Source organism: Salvelinus sp. IW2-2015, linkage group LG25, assembly GCF_002910315.2.
Source record: "Salvelinus sp. IW2-2015 linkage group LG25, ASM291031v2, whole genome shotgun sequence".
Classification (NCBI taxonomy): domain Eukaryota; kingdom Metazoa; phylum Chordata; class Actinopteri; order Salmoniformes; family Salmonidae; genus Salvelinus; species Salvelinus sp. IW2-2015.
In genome coordinates, this window is record NC_036865.1 from 25,857,048 (window position 1) to 25,874,368 (window position 17,321).

At 40.8% G+C, this 17,321-nt stretch overlaps 2 protein-coding genes across 3 annotated transcripts in view; both read left to right on the forward strand.

The window, feature by feature from the left end:
* The first annotated feature begins 1,321 nt into the window (after positions 1 to 1,321).
* zgc:110319 (NifU family protein) lies at positions 1,322 to 10,792 on the forward strand. Of its 2 annotated transcripts, none has more exons than XM_023970307.2 (8): positions 1,322 to 1,600; positions 2,234 to 2,334; positions 2,495 to 2,630; positions 4,120 to 4,186; positions 4,554 to 4,665; positions 7,079 to 7,142; positions 8,716 to 8,890; positions 9,439 to 10,792. In XM_023970307.2, exons 1-8 carry the CDS (start codon positions 1,536 to 1,538, stop codon positions 9,508 to 9,510), a joined length of 792 nt encoding a protein of 263 aa, XP_023826075.1. In that variant the 5' UTR covers positions 1,322 to 1,535; the 3' UTR covers positions 9,511 to 10,792. The 2 variants fall into 2 exon arrangements, with proteins under 2 accessions (XP_023826075.1, XP_023826076.1); XM_023970308.2 differs by lacking the exon at positions 1,322 to 1,600 and adding an exon at positions 1,639 to 2,142.
* A 624-nt stretch (positions 10,793 to 11,416) lies between these two features.
* The window catches only part of LOC111951748 (cell division cycle and apoptosis regulator protein 1), a 32,735-nt gene continuing 26,830 nt past the window's right edge, over positions 11,417 to 17,321 (forward strand). The window contains 7 exon segments of the mRNA XM_070434845.1: positions 11,417 to 11,662; positions 12,685 to 12,848; positions 13,141 to 13,319; positions 14,051 to 14,188; positions 16,718 to 16,747; positions 16,884 to 16,913; positions 17,050 to 17,079. Coding sequence (XP_070290946.1) covers positions 12,737 to 12,848; positions 13,141 to 13,319; positions 14,051 to 14,188; positions 16,718 to 16,747; positions 16,884 to 16,913; positions 17,050 to 17,079 — 519 coding nt within the window. The 5' untranslated portion in view covers positions 11,417 to 11,662; positions 12,685 to 12,736.

The following is a 17,321-nucleotide window of genomic DNA, read 5'->3' on the forward strand; positions in this document are numbered from 1 at the left end:
ACACAAACAGATCCCACAGTGCCCCAATCAAATCATGAGAAATATATATATATATATATATATATATATATATAAAATATTACTTGACACATTGGAAAGAATTAACAAAAAAACAAAGCAAACTAGAATGCTACTTGGCCCTAAACAGAGAGTACATGGTGGCAAAATACCTGACCACTGTGACTGACACAAAATTAAGGAAAGCTTTGACAATGTACAGACTTAGTGAACATAGCGTTGCTACTGAGAGAGGCTGCCGTAGGCAGACCTGGCTCTCAAGAGAAGACAGGCTATGTGCACACTGCCCACAAAAGGAGGTGGAAACTGAGCTGCACTTCCTATGTATGACCATACTAGAGACACATTTCCCTCAGATCACACAGACCCACAAAGAATTCGAAAACAAATTCATTTTTGACAAACTCCCATATTTACTGGGTGAAATACCACAGTGTGCAATCACAGCAGCAAGATTTGTGACATGTTGCCACAAGAAAAGGGCAACCAGTGAAGAACAAACACCATTGTCAATACGGCCCATATTTATGTTTATTTATTTTCCCTTTTGTACTTTAACTATCTGCACATCATTACAACACTGTTTCTAGACATAATGACAGGTGAAATGCCTCTATTCCTTTTGAACTTTTGTGAGTGTAATGTTTAACTTTTGTTGATTATCTATTTCATTTGCTTTGGCAATGTAAACATATCTTTCCCATGCCAATAAAGCCCTTTGAATTGAGAGAGAGAGACAGAGAGAGAACTGCAGCTTTGCAGGACATGGATGTGTAAGTCATGCCTTAAATGCATATGTCTTGTCATCCCTGTGTGTGTAACATATTGGTGCAAATTCCCAGAACTGTAATGGCAAATTTGAATGATCCAAAATACAGCACCAAATACTATTTACCCAATTTAGAAATTCTTATTTCTATGACATATCACACATATTGCAACTTCAATGATTATTTACATGAAATACTTACAAAATAATGAGATAGGCTATGTTTTGCTCTAGTAGCAGCAACAAAATCCCAATACATTTTCATGCAAGAATTCTGATTTACTTTTATCATTGCATACAGCACAAACAGATCATTGATTAGTTCTCAGTAGTGGCTGGCCATTTAGATTTTTTATTTAACCTTTATTAAACTAGGCAAGTCAGTTAAGAACAAATTCTTATTTACAATGCCGACCTACCCATAACCTGGACGACGCTGGGCCAATTGTGCGCCGCCCAATCATGGCCGTTGTGATACAGCCTGGAATCAAACCAGGGTCTGTAGTAACACCTCTAGCACTGAGAGGCAGTGCCTTAGACCGCTGCGCTACTCGGGAGCCAATATTTGTACTTCGAGAGTATCTATAAGCTATATAGTTTGAATTGATGTTTGTTTATTGTAATGAATAAGAACATTTACTTATCAAACTAACGATTAATAAGCAAATTGTGGAGCAATTGGAATCTATTTCAAACAGGATATGTGAAGCCAGCTGTGTCTTGGGTCCTCACTTTCAAAACAAATGAAATGGCTGCCCGCATAAGATGGAGTCTTCAACGGTTGATTCAGTCACGAAATACGTCACATTTTAGGTTTGAGCTTCTATTAATACAACATTCCTACTTGTGTATATCAACGTAATGAAGGTATTGCTGTGAATTCAGCACGAGTGGCTGCCAATTTCCGTTAGGAATCTATGCTTGACCTAGCTAGTTAGCCAAGCTAACTGCGATATCGTTGTCAAACTTAATCGCCATCATGTTGCGCAGCCGATATTTCCCAAGTTGTATATATATTAAAGTATAGTCTACAATCACGGTGGGCCATGAAGTAACGCATTTAACTCTTTGCCTGGCTATTGTTCTGTTAGCTTGCTAAACCTGTTATCAACTCGATTGCTTAAAGTTTGAAGTAGCTAGCTAACTTTCTGAGAACCTAACTAACGTTAGCTAGCTAAAACCTTTCTCAGTTACCAGTTTTGCAGTCTGGTCATTGCGGCATAGCCAAGCCTAATCAGTGACATTAGAAAACTATAGGTAGCTAGCTAGCTAACGTTAGGTGCTTTATCGTTTTTTCTTTGCATGTTGACAAGGTCGCAAATTCATGACGCTTCAAGGCCATCCCGAAGTGACAGGTTTGTAAGGACAAACCTGAGATTAATTCAACTGAGTGGGTTTATCTCCCACCATCTAACTACATGACCTGACATGTACTGTCTGTTATAGGTTTCCAATCAAGACGAGAAACCAGTTCCACACACAATGCATTGGCCCGAACTACAGAAAAGTTCAACTTCTGCATCTGACTGGACCCACACAGTTCATAGGTGAGAAACTGGCCTTTACATAATTCTTTTTTTCTACATAACAACCATTTAACAACCACATTCAAAGAATACAATTGTCATGTTTTTCCTGTAGTATATTCAGAGTAAGCTCACTAGTGGAACAATATGCTCGAAGGATGACCATACCATTATGTTTCAGTGCGACACTTGTCCATTCAGACACAGGACACGCCAAACCCACGGAGCTTGAAGTTCATCCCTGGTAAGCCTGTGTTGGGGGTGGGGACCCTGGATTTCCCCTCTCCAAGCTCTGCAGAGTGCTCCTCCTTAGCCAGGTTAGTACTGTTGGATAACGGGAATTGTATTTTTTATGAGCTATTGAAATATGATAGTAGCAAGAGCTGTAAACATGACGAAACCAGACATTGTGAATAAACTTTTCAGAGCGTGTGAGAACCAGTGACGCTTGTACACTGAGCAAGAGGACAAGTACATTAGTGTCTAGTTTGAGAAAGACGCCTCAAGTCCTCAACTGGCAGCTTCATTAAATAGTACCAGCAAAACACCAGTCTCAACGTCAACAGTGAAGAGGCGACTCCAGGATGCTCAAACTAGACGCTCCAATGTACTTTTCCTCTTGCTCAGTTGTGCACCTGGACCTCCCACTTCTCTTTCTATTCTGGTTAGTGCCAGTTTGTGCTGTTCTGTGAAGGAAGTAGTACACAGCGTTGTACGAGATATTCCGTTTCTTGGCAATTTCTCGCATGGAATAGCCTTAATTTCTCAGAACAAGAATAGACTGACGAGTTTCAGAAGAAAGTTCTTTGTTTCTGGCCATTTTGAGCCTGTAATCGAACCCACAAATGCTGACGTTCCAGATACTCAACTAGTCTAAAGAAGCCCAGTTTTATTGCATCTTTAAATCAGCACAACGGTTTTCAGCTGTGCTAACATAATTGTAAAAGGGTTTTCTAATGATCAATTAGCCTTTTAAAATGATCAACTTGGATTAGCTAACACAATGTGCCATTGGAACACAGGAGTGATGGTTGCTGATAATGAGCCTTTGTACGCCTATGTTAAAAATCAGCCATTTCCAGCTACAATAGTCATTTACAACATTAGCAATGTCTACACTGTGTATTTCTGATCAATTTGATGTTATTTTAATGGGCAAAAAGTTAGCTTTTTGGACATTTCTAAGTTACCCCAAACCTTTGAATGGTAGTGTGTGTGTGTGTGTGTGTGTGTATATCTATATATGGAATTGAAATTCAATTTTACATTTCCCAGTTAATGTAATTAATGCACTTCGTATAAGAAATCTAAATTCTCCAGGATTTGTTTTAAATCATTTCGACTTGTATTCCTACATGTCCAGTATAACTAGGCTGTCTGAACAGTGACATGGTCAGCCTGAAAGCCCAAGGGAATTTCATTTGAGTAGGAATTTGAGGAATTGTTGCGTATTGAATTGTGAATTTTAAAAATCTAATTGACCTAACATTGGAATTGAATTATCTCTGAATTCAAAGACTGACCGGGAATTTGAATGGAAATAAATTGAATTTACAAGGGAGGGAATAAAATGAAATTTGAGAAATTAACCCCATTTCTGAATGTATTTCTTAGTTGAATTGGTTTACTGTACTGATTAGCCTAAGTTAGGTCTTTGCGTGCCTCAAGTCAAAATAAATAAAAGTGCAATGAGCATCTCCACTTTGTTCTGTTCTGAGCACACCATGTGGATTATAGATCATAGATATTACTGTACATACTAACATCATGAAATGTTTTTAACATGGACCACTCTTGGTTGCACAGGGATCTGTTTGGAATCGAAGGAGTGAAAAGTGTGTTCTATGGTCCTGACTTCATCACAGTGACCAAGGTAGAGAATAAATAAACCTMATCTACTTTCCTTTTACCAACCCTATCCATTTACTCTGGGATATGGTGTGTCATTATAAGACCATAATAACTGAATGTATCATGTCACAAATAAAAGTTTAACTTTATAATTCAATACATGGGCTGTCCCAATTCTCCACCCTTCTCCCGAAGTGTGCATTTGCACACTCCTTGTTGTGGATTTAAAAGCATAGGATTAGTATAAGCATTGGCAGGAGGGAGTTTTCACTATTGCTAAATCCATGCAAGAAAGTGTGCAAGGGTACATTTTGAGAGAGGGGTGGTGAATCTGGGCCCAGCCATATTCATTTACCAGGCCTTTGCATGTTTTGTGTTGCCCTTGCCAGGCAGATGATGATGTGGAGTGGACGGACATCAAGCACCATGCCATGGATGCTATCACTAAGTTCTTTGACAGTGGAGACCCCATAACCACTGGGGTGACCCACCATGAGAGCAGTGAGTATGACAGGAACAAAACTCTTCTTCATTTGAGTGTTTGAGTGTGGAGTGCTACACTGGTCAGCTTTTTGGAGTCGCACCCGCTCCGGACACATCAATTCCAAGTCCCACCCAATATCTGACATCAGGACATATTTTCTCTCTGCCACCAGCATAGAATTGTTCCGAAAGCCGATCCGTGACTCGCCAAAAAACAATAATACAGTGCCTTCAGGAAGTATTCAGACCCGTTGACTTTTTCCACATTTTGTTACGTTAGACTTATTCTAAAATGTATTACATTGTTTTTTCCCTCATCAATCTACACACAATACCCAATAATGACAAAGCAAAAACAGGTTTTTAGAAATGTTTGCAAATGTATAAAATAAAAAGGAAATATCACATTTACATAAGTATTCGGTATTCAGACCCTTTACTCAGTACTTTGTTGAAGCACCTTTGGCAGCGATTACAGCACTGAGTCTTCTTGGGTATGACGCTACAAGCTTGGCATACCTGTATTTTGGGAGTTTCTCCCATTCTTCTCTGCAGATCCGCTCAATCTGTCAGGTTGGATGGGGAGCATTGCTGCACAGCAATTTCCAGGTCTCTCCAGATATGTTCGATCGGGTTCAAGTCCGGGCTCTGGCTTGGCCACTGAAGGGCATTCAGAGACTTGTCCTGAAGCCACTCCTGTGTTGTCTTGGCTGTGTGCTTAGGGTCGTTGTCCTGTTGGAAGGTGAACCTTCGCCCCAGTTTGAGGTCTTGAGCGCTCTTGAGCTGGTTTTCATCAAGGATCTCTCTGTACTTTGCTCAGTTCGTCTTTGCCTCATTCCTGACTAGTCTCCCAGTCCCTGCCGCTGAAAAACATCCCCACAGCAWGATGCTGCCACCACCATGCTTCACCGTAGGGATGGTTCCAGGTTTCCTCCAGACGTGACACTTTGCATTCAGGCCAAAGAGTTCAGTCTTGGTTTCATCAGGCCAGAGAATCTTGTTTCTCATGGTCAGAGTCTTTAGGTTCCTTTTGGCAAACTCCAAGTGGGCTGTCATGTGCCTTTTACTGAGGAGTGGCTTCTGTCTGGCCACTCTACCATAAAGGCCTGATTGGTGGAGTGCTGCAGAGATGGTTGTCCTTCTGGAAGTTTCTCCCATCTACAGAGGAACTCTAGAACTCTGTCAGAGTGACCATCGGGTTCTTGGTCACCTACCTGACCAAGGCCCTTCTCCCGATTGCTTAATTTGGCTGGGCAGCCTGCTCTAGGAAGAGTCTTGGTGGTTCCAAACTTCTTCCATTTAAGAATGATGGAGGCCACTGTGTTCTTGGGGACCCTCAATGCTGCAGACATTTTTTGGTACCCTTCCCCAGATCTGTTCCTCGACATAATGCTGTCTTGTAGCTCTACGGACAATTCCTTTGACCTCATAGCTTGGTTTTTTGCTCTGACAAGCACTGTCAACTGGGACCTTGTATAGACAGGTGTGTGCCTTTCCAAATCATGTCCAATCAATTACATTTACCACAGGTGGACTCCTCCAATCAAGTTGTAGAAACATCTCAAGGATGATCAATGGAAACAGGATGCACCTGAGCTCCATTTCGAGTCTCATAGCAAAGGGTCTGAATACTTAGGTAAATAAGGTATTCCTAAAAACTTGTTTTTGCTTTGTCAAATTAGGTATTGTGTGTAGATTGTTTAAATAATCCAATAGTTTAATTGAAACTTAAACAATTCCCAGAATTGAATAGGCTATAGGCTGCAAAAATAGCTTACGTCTATTAATAGGTAGGCTATTGGCTACTCAAACTTTTAAAAGCTGCGCTGGATTAAACTTGATATGGCCTGCATTTGGTCTAAACGGATGCCTGCATGAATGTAATGATTAACAGAATTATCGTAAACAAATGCCTGCTTGCACTTTTGTAGACTGTGTCCATCTACCGTGTTGTCCTCCTTGTCCACAATGACTACAAAATCCTTCCAAACTGGATTTGACTCTCGCAGCACCTGTTTCCACGATGGTGTATTTCATCATCATAAACGTTCTTATTATTTCTACTGTTAGGTTTGCCATTTTCACATGAGCCATGAGTCAGGGAAAATAAACTTGACAACGTATTGTCGTGTGGCAGAAGGGAATATAAACTCTGCACGTGGACAAATTATGTTTCAACACCACACAAATAGGCTACTAATGGGGAGAGTTCCCTGTTAGTAGTGGGGAGAGTTCCCTGTTAAAAAGAGCTCCCTAATGGGGAGAGTTCCCTGTTAAAAAGATAGTATCTTGATTTAAAACGTTTCCGACCGCAATATAATTGAGCCGACCCGTGGGTTGATAGAATGTTTTCATTCCACCCGCCAACTGATTTTTTTGCATGTTTGTTTCTTGGAATTATGAACTTTTCAACATGCTGTTCCTGTCTTAGGTCACTCTGAAGATGATGATGAAATTGTTTCAATGATAAAGGAGCTTCTAGATACACGGATCAGGTAAAATCCCCACATACTATTAGTTTGATCAGTCTGTCACTCATGATGTTTTGCTGTAGATACATGGATCAGGTAAAATCCCCACATACTATTAGTATGATCAGTCTGTCACTCATGATGTTTTGCTGTAGATACATGGGTCAGGTAAAAATCACCACATACTATTAGTATGATCAGTCTGTCACTCATGATGTTTTGCTGTAGATACATGGATCATGTAAAATCCCCACATACTATTAGTTTGATCAGTCTGTCACTCATGATGTTTTGCTGTAGATACATGGGTCAGGTAAAAATCACCACATTCTCTCAGTATGATGAATGTGTTTTACTGACAATATTTTGTTAATCTAGTACAGTGTTTTCAAACTTCGGTCATCCAGTACCCCCAACAGCAGACATTTTTGTTGTAGCCCCTGACACTCAGCTGATTCAACTCACTGAGGGGATTCTATTAATCTCGCCCGGACGACCGGGTAGGCGTGTTTTGCACCGGGTGACCGGGTAGGCGTGTTTTGCACCGGGTGACCGGGTAGGAGTGTTTTGCACCGGGTGACCGGGTAGGAGTGTTTTGCACCGGGTGACCGGGTAGGAGTGTTTTGCACCGGGTGAAAGTTGATTGCATTTATTTTGGAACCGGGCTGCCTCCCAGCGTGAGCCAGGTGCAGCGTTCAAAGCCCTCKGCGAAGTCGGCTCAAAACAAAAGTTACAGTGCATTCGGAAAGTATTCAGACCCCTTGACGTTTTCCACATGTTGTTACGTTAGTCTTACAAATTCATTTAATTTGTTTTAGAATAAGGCTGTAACATAACAAAATGTGGAAAAGTCAAGGGGTCTGAATACTTTCCGAATGCACTGTGAGTAATTAAACATGTTGAGTAATGCAAAAGTGATTGCTTTTGATAAAAACTCTGTCTTCCCAATGAAAACTAGAAAATTCAAACATATATACATATTAAAGAGATGTATGTTTCTGGACGATGCACCGTGCTGCCTTGTTGACAACATGACCGAGCGGGGCAGATTACTGTAACATTTGAGCAGGGTGCCCTTCCCTCACCTCTTCCTCACGCCATGGGCCATAGACCGGTGCCCTGCAGCTCAGTAAAATCAAACCCGCCAGTTCAGGGCCTGATGATTAGTTGACAAGTAGAATCCAGTGTGCTTGTCCAGGGCTACAACAAAAATATGTACTGAAGGACTGGAGTTGGAGAACGCTGATCTGGTACAATATGACCCATTTGTGGAATCTGAGCCCTTGAGGCATCCTAGGAATGTTTTGTTCACAGTCTTGATAAAGATGTTTTGGCTCAGAAGCTTTTCAGTGCCCAAACAATCTGCCAGATTGCATTTTGCTTGAAGTTGTTCCACAAACAAATAGAAGTGATGTTGATATGAAATATAGACTACAATAATGTTATTGTCAAGGATTTCTCCTATCCCCTCCCCTCTTAAACTCCTCATATTCCTCTCCATTCTTCTGTCCCTCCTAGTTTTTAATAACAATTGTAATAATACCTGTTATGTTGTTGAATGACAAACTAACCTGATAAGCCCTCCCGTCACACACAGGCCCACGGTGATGGAGGATGGCGGTGATGTCATCTTTAAGGGCTTTGAGAACGGCACGGTGAAGCTGAAGCTGGTTGGCTCATGCACCGGCTGCCCCAGCTCTAGTGTCACCCTGAAGAATGGCATCCAGAACATGCTGCAGTTCTACATCCCTGAGGTGGATGACGTGGAACAGGTGAGAGGGTGAATACAAAGAGGGAGGGACAAGGGAGTAGGAGAAGATGATGAGAGAGAAACGCACAGAGAGGCAGAAATAGGATGGAGTAGGGAGAAGGAGTTGGAGGGGAATGGAGAGAGAGGTAGGAGTTAGAGGGGAATGGAGAGAGTACTAAATCATGAAGTTGGAACAGCATCTGCTTTGTGATGTCATATCAAAGTGTATTGGTCACGTACACAGATTAGCAGATGTTATATCGGGTGCAGCAAAATTCTTATATTACTAACTCCTAACAATGTAGTAAAATGTCAAACAAGTACAAAAATGACAAATAAATTTAAAAAAGAAATCAAGTAATGTCATAAGAATCCAATGAACAACCCAAATAACACTAACAGTAATCCAAATGCAAAATTTACGTATATACACCGGATTAATTTATACAATATATACTACGAATATGTACAGCAGTAGAGTGAGCTATGTCAAGACTCCAGTATATAAATAAATATGCAGTGTGTATAAAGAGTGTCAATTATAGCTGTTCTTTTGTTTGGTTTCTGTAGGTGGAAGATGAAGTGGATCATGTGAATGCAAAGGTTTTCACCGAATTGGAACGCAAGTTAGGAGACATATAAAACGTCTGTCAGCCCCCATGCCTATAGATAAACAGGCTGTTTTATAGATGCCTTGCAAACCAGGTAGATACTGCTTCCGCTACCTTAGTGCAATGTTCATGTTTTCAAATCATATTCAGCATTGCCCTTTCAAAATACCAACTGTAGTGTGCTGTAGGCTGTTGTTTTTGTCTTTCATTTACTCAAATACTGTATATTACTGTTACAATGAAGAAAGGCCACACACTGACACATTTATACTGTTTGTCTCTTCCATTGTAAAGGCCCAAAACTCTGAAGACGGCAGTTATGTTATATATTTGATATTTATTTCTCTGCAGGTTGATTTACAAATTTACCTCATGTTTAAAAATAATAATAATCTGATGAAAGGACATTCTGTGATGGTTTATATCTATCCCTAGGCCAAGCATGACCAATTGTTTATATGAAATGATCACAAGATATTGCACAGTTAAAAAGGACAAAATGATTTAGCTGTATATGTTTGTTTGTGAATGCATTGTTCAGGAGTCTACACATTTAACACATTTACATTTATGGCATGGGCACATTTATATTTAATCTCTCGTGGAGAGACTACGTAAACAAATGGTATCCTAGATATGTCAACGGGATGCGTGACATAACAAGGAGCATTAGTTCCGTTGCTTGCGTTTTTCTTCACTGGTTATTTAGACACATCACGATTTCGTAGGTGTTGGCATCTTTTGAATTTCGGAAAAAGAGAGGGGACATTCGGCCCATTTTGACTTGCCCGTAAATTGCAAAGAGAGAGAGAGTGGAGCTCTTCGTTCCGACTCTCATTCTGTATCTTCTCCTAATACGTATTGACCCAGAACTTAATCGAGCATCTGACCAATTCCACAATACTTTAGTTCTGGGTTAATCAAGATTAATTTATATTCATCATATAGATTGCAGTACATCTACTCTTAAAGAAAGCTTTATGTGAAATACTGTGATAAATGTTGTGCAATGATTCAAGTTCTTTGAATGGATACTATCACCCATTCACTTGTATATGCATTGCAATTGTAACAGTTCCAACTGCAGTCTTATATTGCCGATAGAGAAGTCCGAATCATACTAGTATCACAAAGGAAAATGTAATGGTTATTTTGTCCCATTCGTGGAATCATCTCGTTGTATTATTATATTGCTCTTGTTTTCAGAAACCAACACTTGTGGGAATACCCTATTGATATAGCTTTGCTGTCTTTATTGAGTTGATGTTGGAAACAATCAGATTTATCAAATAAAATTTGATTGATCACATTAACATATTTAGCAGATGTTATTGCGGGTGTAGCAAAATGCTTTAATTCCTAGATCCAACAGTGCAGTAGTATCTAACAATTCACGACAGTACACACGACTCCAAAAGTAAAATAACGGAGTTAAGAAATATATCAATATTAGGATGAGCAATGTCGGCGTGGCATTGACTAAAATAAAGTATATACATATGAATTGAGTAAAGCAGTATGTTAACATTATTAAAGTGTTCCATCATTAAAGTGACCAGTGACTCTATGTATATAGGGCAGCAGCCTCTTAGGTGCAGGGTTGAGTAACCGGGTGGTAGCTGGCTAGGGATGGACACACGACTAGTGATGAACACAGGCAATGTATATTATGCTATATTTTCCATATTATTTTTCACGGTATATTATCACACACTATCTTTAATATTTTCTCTAAGTTGCAGCAGTGATATTTCAAGCTTTTCATGGTTCATGTTTAGCCACAGGTCTATGATGAACCTTGTTACCGTGACCGTAAATGACCCCTACACCTGAACATATGACCAGAGAGGAAGAAGCGAAGCGAAGCGAAGCGAAGCGAAGCGAAAGAGTCCACTCCCGTCAGTTATTCCACGTGGGAATAATGATAAGCAGACTGCATGGCTTCCCGCCTTTGGGACAACGACTCACATTTTTAGGGGGGAGACAAGAACATATCATTATATACAGTTTCTCTGATATTTATTATGTAATATGCGTATGTAATACGCGTGCGCGCCACTGACTCACGCATGCGTGGTGACAGTTTTGGATCTATCGCCGCCGGTGCATTCACAAAGCAGGAAAGTGGTAAAGCAGTGAGGACAATTCGTTTCTGTAACGTTAATGTATTTCAAACTTTACAGGTACAGTTCTGATGTTTTTGGTACTGCAGAATGCAATTATTGGCGCAAAATTTGAATCTCCATCAGCCTTGCTGTTTGCTACCATTCAGACAGCATTATGTGTGTTTTGCCTTGCTTAGGCCTCAAGCTAGCGACGTTTGTCAACGTTGCTTTGAAAACAAAACGCACGAGTCATCATTATAGCTAGCTAAGTTAGCTATTTATCTCCGTTAACAAGCCAACAACATGTTAGCTAGCCTGTGGCTATTTATAGCTAAAGGCTAACCAGGTARCTAATATCGGCAAATGCATTAGCTAACTAACGTCGTTGTTTTGAAAACAAAACCCATGAGTAGTCAGTATAGTTAACCGACATTAGCTATCTAGTTAGCAAGTTGGGTACCTAGCTAACTATATCTCCGTTAGCAAGTGAACCCAGCCAAAGTAAGCATGTTAGCTAGCCTATAACTATTTATTAACTGCTAACCAGGTAACGTTTGTTAATATCGGCAAGTGTSTAGAAAATGCATTAACATAGCTAGCTTAGCAACAAGTACGTTTACTTAACTCTACAGGGATCTAACCTCGCTAGTAACCCAATAAATAGTACGCCAAATTCATGAATGTGAATTTTAATTATAATGCTTCTAGTAATTGTTTTAAAATTCATGAATTTGGCGTACTATTTATAGGGCTAACTTAGTTACGGTTAGTTAACCAACTAACAGTAGCTAGCGACAGTTACCAACAGCTACTATAACGTTTTGCTTGCTACGAATTGCTCGTTTGTCCATTCCGTTGCTTGTCCCACTACTATCCCGCTGAGTAGAGGCAGCTGTCAAGAGGCCTAACGTTGTTGTCGTTGGCTACGTGGTTATGTGTCGCTAGTTAAGTATTTTATTAGCTGTAAGTAAATCTGTAACAATCTTCTCCTGGTATAGTTTGTTTTTGTTGCTAGCTGTCAATGTTTGTGTTCAAAGCAAAGGTACATGTCAAATGAAGAATCCTTATATAAACAGGCCCATTTCCTGTTGTATTGACAGGATTTAAACTTAAATTGGTTCAGTCAATACACCTAAGCTCGAGCCTTGACTCATGGCACAGTTTGGGGGACAGAAGAACCCTCCTTGGGCGGCTCAGTTTGCTGCCACAGTGGTGTCCCAGCCCGGCCACTCAGGACAGTCCCTGGACCTCAATAGCATACACTGTGAGTTTGACACCTTGCTCAATACTATACTCTGTGCTCATTGGTGGGATAAAATTAAAGTGGGGTTGAGGGTGTAGTGCTTGAAGGAAACTGCATCTCAGACTTGGATCTGTTTGGCAAAGTTTGTGATGGAGGAGATTCAGTGGTCAACTGGACATTCAACGATGTTAAAAGTACTCTCGTTTCTCGTTCAACCCGTCTTTCTATCACTCCATTCCTCTCGCTTGCCCTACCTCCTCACTCCATCCTCTTTCTGAATTATTCTATTCCCGCACCCCACTCTCTCCTGCAGCTCTAGGTGTGCAACAGCCATCTCTCTTGGGTGCGTCTCCCTCTATGTACTCCCAGCAGTCAGCCCTGGCTGCAGCCTCCCTCAACTCCCAGTCGGCTGCCGCTAACTACCAGTTGTCCCAGCAGACTTCAGCTCTGCAGCAGCAAGCCGCAGCCGCCGCCGCTGCAGCACTGCAACAGGTGAACTACACTAGGATCAGCAGGGCAGTGTTAAGTTAGGCACAACGTAGCTAAACATTCTCAAACAGAATATGATAACATTTGTTGTTATTGAATAAGCTCAGGTAGGGGTTCCGGTTCTAAAGTAAAGAAAATAGCAGATCCATACCACATTGGGTGAGGCGGGTTGATGTTAAGAAAAATATAAAAAAATATTTGCGAGGAAAAAAGATATGAAAAGATATATACACGGGACAAGACAAAGACGCCTGACTGCTACACCATCTTGGAATCACATATAGTTGAGCATGGAGTCACTTAACTGTTTAGTAAATAGTCTTCCCTTCAAATTGACATCACTCATATTAACCGCAACAGAACTCAAGGGCCATTTCCTGAAATTTAATTCAAAGAAAAAGCTGACACATTTAGACTAGCTAGTGTGTTTGTCGGCGTATCACCTGTCACATCTGAGTCGTACCTTTAGCTCTTGAGTCTGTCTATCCAGACAGAGCATCAACATTTTACATGTACATTTTAGTCATTTAGCAGATGCTCTTATCCAGAGTGACTTACAGGAGCAATTAGGGTTAAGTGCTTTGCTCAAGGGCACAGACAGATTTTTCACCTAGTCGACAGTAGAATTCAAACCAGCGACCTTTCGGTTGCTGGCCCAACGCTCTTAACTGCTAGGCTGCCTGCCGCCCCTGTCATTTAACTTTTTCTCTGTCTCGTCTCTCCTATTGTTTCAGTCTCAAATGAACTCCGCCCTGCAGCAGTATCAGCAGCAACAGCAACAACAGCAGCAACAGCAACAACAGCAGCAACAGCAGCAACAACCTCCTCCACAGCAGCCTCCTCCTCAACAGCTCTATAATGTACCCCATCAGGTGAGACATGGCCAATACACCAAGTGAAATACTGTTGCTTGGATTGTAAATGAATTAGAGCTTGTCAGCAAAACTGGCAGTGTCAGAACTTTAAGTTGTTGCTCCTAGACGTTTCCACTTCACAATAACAGCACTTACAGTTAACCGGGGTAGCTCTAGCAGGGCGGATATTTGACTAACTGACTTTTTGGAAAGGTGGCATCTTATGACSATGCCAAGTTTAAAGTCACTGAATTCTTCAGTAAGGCCATTCTACTGCCAATGTTTGTCTATGGAGATTGCATGGCTGTGTGGTCGATTTTATACGCCTGTCAGCTGCGGGTGTGGCTGAAATAGCCAAATCTACTCATTTGTGCACATACTTTTGAATATATAGTGTACTTATTGCAATTTCTGTGTGTGTGTGTATCCCATCTCTTCAGCAACAACATACAGACTTATACGGGGTAAATTATTGATGTGCAGCTCTGAATCGCATTGATTTAAGAACGGTCATACTCATGTAGGGCTGGTCGACAAACAGTAAAAAAAGATATACCGGTATTCTTATTTTTTATATTTTTTATAAATGTAATCTTTATGTAACTGGGTAAGTCAGTTAAGAACAAATTATTATTTACAATGACGGCCTACCCCGGCCAAACCTGGACAACGTTGGGCCAATTGTGCGCAGCCCTATGGAGCTCCCAATCACKGCCGGATGTGATACAGCCCTGATTTGAACCAGGGACTGTAGTGACGCCTCTTGCACTGAGATGCCTTAGACCGCTGTGCCAATTCATTCACGGACCTTTTTGGATTTTTACTTTACATAATCACTATTTGTTTTTGTTGTTAATCTGTTTTAAGCACCAGTAAGAAACTTCTGACAGCTGAGAACTGCTGTTTAACTTGCTAGCATAACAAGTCAACAACTTCGGGAGGGCAACCGTGCCAAATATACCCTCGGAAATTGTCTGACTACCTCTAGTGGTGAAAGTAACAACTGCAGCTGAAGCTGATAATACAGTCTAACACGGAACCCAAACCGGCTGCGCGCGTGCGCCATCGTGCATACATTTATTTTGCCTCCCCACACCAAACGCGATCACGACACGCAGGTTAAAATATCAAAACAAACTCTGAACCAATTACATTAATTTGGGGACAGGTCAAAAAGCATTAAACATGTATGGCAATTTAGCTGGTTAGCTTGCACTTGCTAGCTAATTTGTCCTATTTAGCTAGCTTGCTATTGCTAGCTAATTTGTCCTGGGATATAAACATTGAGTTGTTATTTTACCTGAAATGCACAAGGTCCTCTACTCCTCAAATTAATCTACACTTAAAACGGTCAACCGAATCGTTTCTAGTCATCTCTCCTTCCAGGCTTTTTCATCTTTGAACTTATATGGTGATTGGCATCTAAACTTTCATAGTATTACTACGACGACTGGCAACACAGTTCGTCTTTCAGTCACCCACGTGGGTATAACCAATGAGGAAATGGCACGTGGGTACCTGCTTCTATAAACCAATGAGGAGATGGGAGAGGCAGGACTTGCAGCGCGATCCGCGTCAGAAATGGAAAGGACTTCTATTTTAGCCCATGGCAACGCAGCGTTGCGAGCGGTGTTGTCAGGGTATAAGAGGAGAGTGAGAATAATTTAAGGATAAAAAAAAAACGTTATATAGGCATGCTAGGACAAAATAAATGTGGGACAGTGTGTAAATGAAAACAAGGTAGTGCAAGAAAATAAGAAATGTATGAAAATGCTGGAGTAGATCAAATGTTCTATGCAAATAGAAACCGTTGGTTGTGTACCAGAGTTTGAGGCTACAAAATATCATTTATATTCCTATGCAATGTTCTACAAATRGGACTACTTCACTGTCAACTTTGTCTTATTATTTTTGGTATAATAATTTTTACCAAAACATTATTGAAATTTGAAAGCAACAGAAGTGGAGCTGCTCCGACTAGCCAAAATCCCTTGGTTGTCCCCTGAGCCCTCCCACACCCCCATCTTAATCTCCATCCCTGGCCAACTGCTTCCTTGGCTTAACCTACTCAAACCTATTAACCTGATGTGAGTTGGAGTAAAAAACAGAAAAACAAAACAATAACCTGCAAATATAGTGACGTTATATTTTGGCCATATCGCCCAATCCTACCTGTAGGCACCTGCAGTTTACTACAGGTGAGATAAATTTACCAGTAGACCTAAACGAGAATTTCTTGCCAAATTAATTAATGGTCCTGTGCAGTTAAAGTGTTACTTATTTTAGAAGAAATTGTGAATGGTGCCAATATTTTGTCTCGCATCTGTTTATTTTACCCTGTTTGTCAGGTCTTTATTATTCAATAATGCATATTTATAACTTTTATCATTCAGAAACATCAAATACAGTCAAAAATAAGAAATTCAGTGATATGATATTGTGTCCATATCACCCAGCCCTATACTCATATGTATCAATCAACTGTACTGTTTACTCGATGAAGTACTTATTGCAATTTCTACGTGTTTGTGTACCCCGTCTCTTCAGCAACATCAACAACACACAGACTCATACGGGGTAAATTGATGTTTGCAACTCACACAGACAACTCTGAATCGCCTTGATTTGAGAAAGGCCATAATCATTATGTGTATCAATCAACACTGTACTGTTGACTCATTGAAAGACTTGTTTGTGTACCCCGTCTCTTCAGCAACATCAACAACACACAGACTCATACGGGGTAAATTGATGTTTGCAACTCACACAGACAACTCTGAATCGCCTTGATTTGAGAAAGGCCATAATCATTATGTGTATCAATCAACACTGTACTGTTGACTCATTGAAAGACTTGTTTGTGTACCCCGTCTCTTCAGCAACATCAACAACACACAGACTTATACGGGGTAAGCAGCAGCAGTTAACAGCCGCAGCACAGTCAAATCAAAATACCCTTTATGCTTGGTGCTAGGGTGGGGAATGTACTCTGTTCTACAGACACTGTCAGTATTAACTTCTCTACTTCTCTTAACCTCTGTCTTTCTCTCTTCTTTCCTCTTTCTCGCGCTCCTCTCCTTTGCCTCTGTCTCGCCCTCTCTCTCCTGTCCCGCTCTCCTGTCTCTCTCTCCCGCTCTCCTGTTTCTCTCTC

Coding starts and splice junctions, on each gene's coding strand:
- zgc:110319 (XM_023970307.2), top strand. CDS start 1,536: ATGGCTGCCCGCATAAGATGGAGTCTTCAACGGTTGATTCAGTCACGA. Junction 1,601..2,233: donor CGAAATACGTCACATTTTAG/GTTTGAGCTTCT, acceptor TGTCTGTTATAG/GTTTCCAATCAAGACGAGAA. Junction 4,187..4,553: donor ACTTCATCACAGTGACCAAG/GTAGAGAATAAA, acceptor TGCCCTTGCCAG/GCAGATGATGATGTGGAGTG.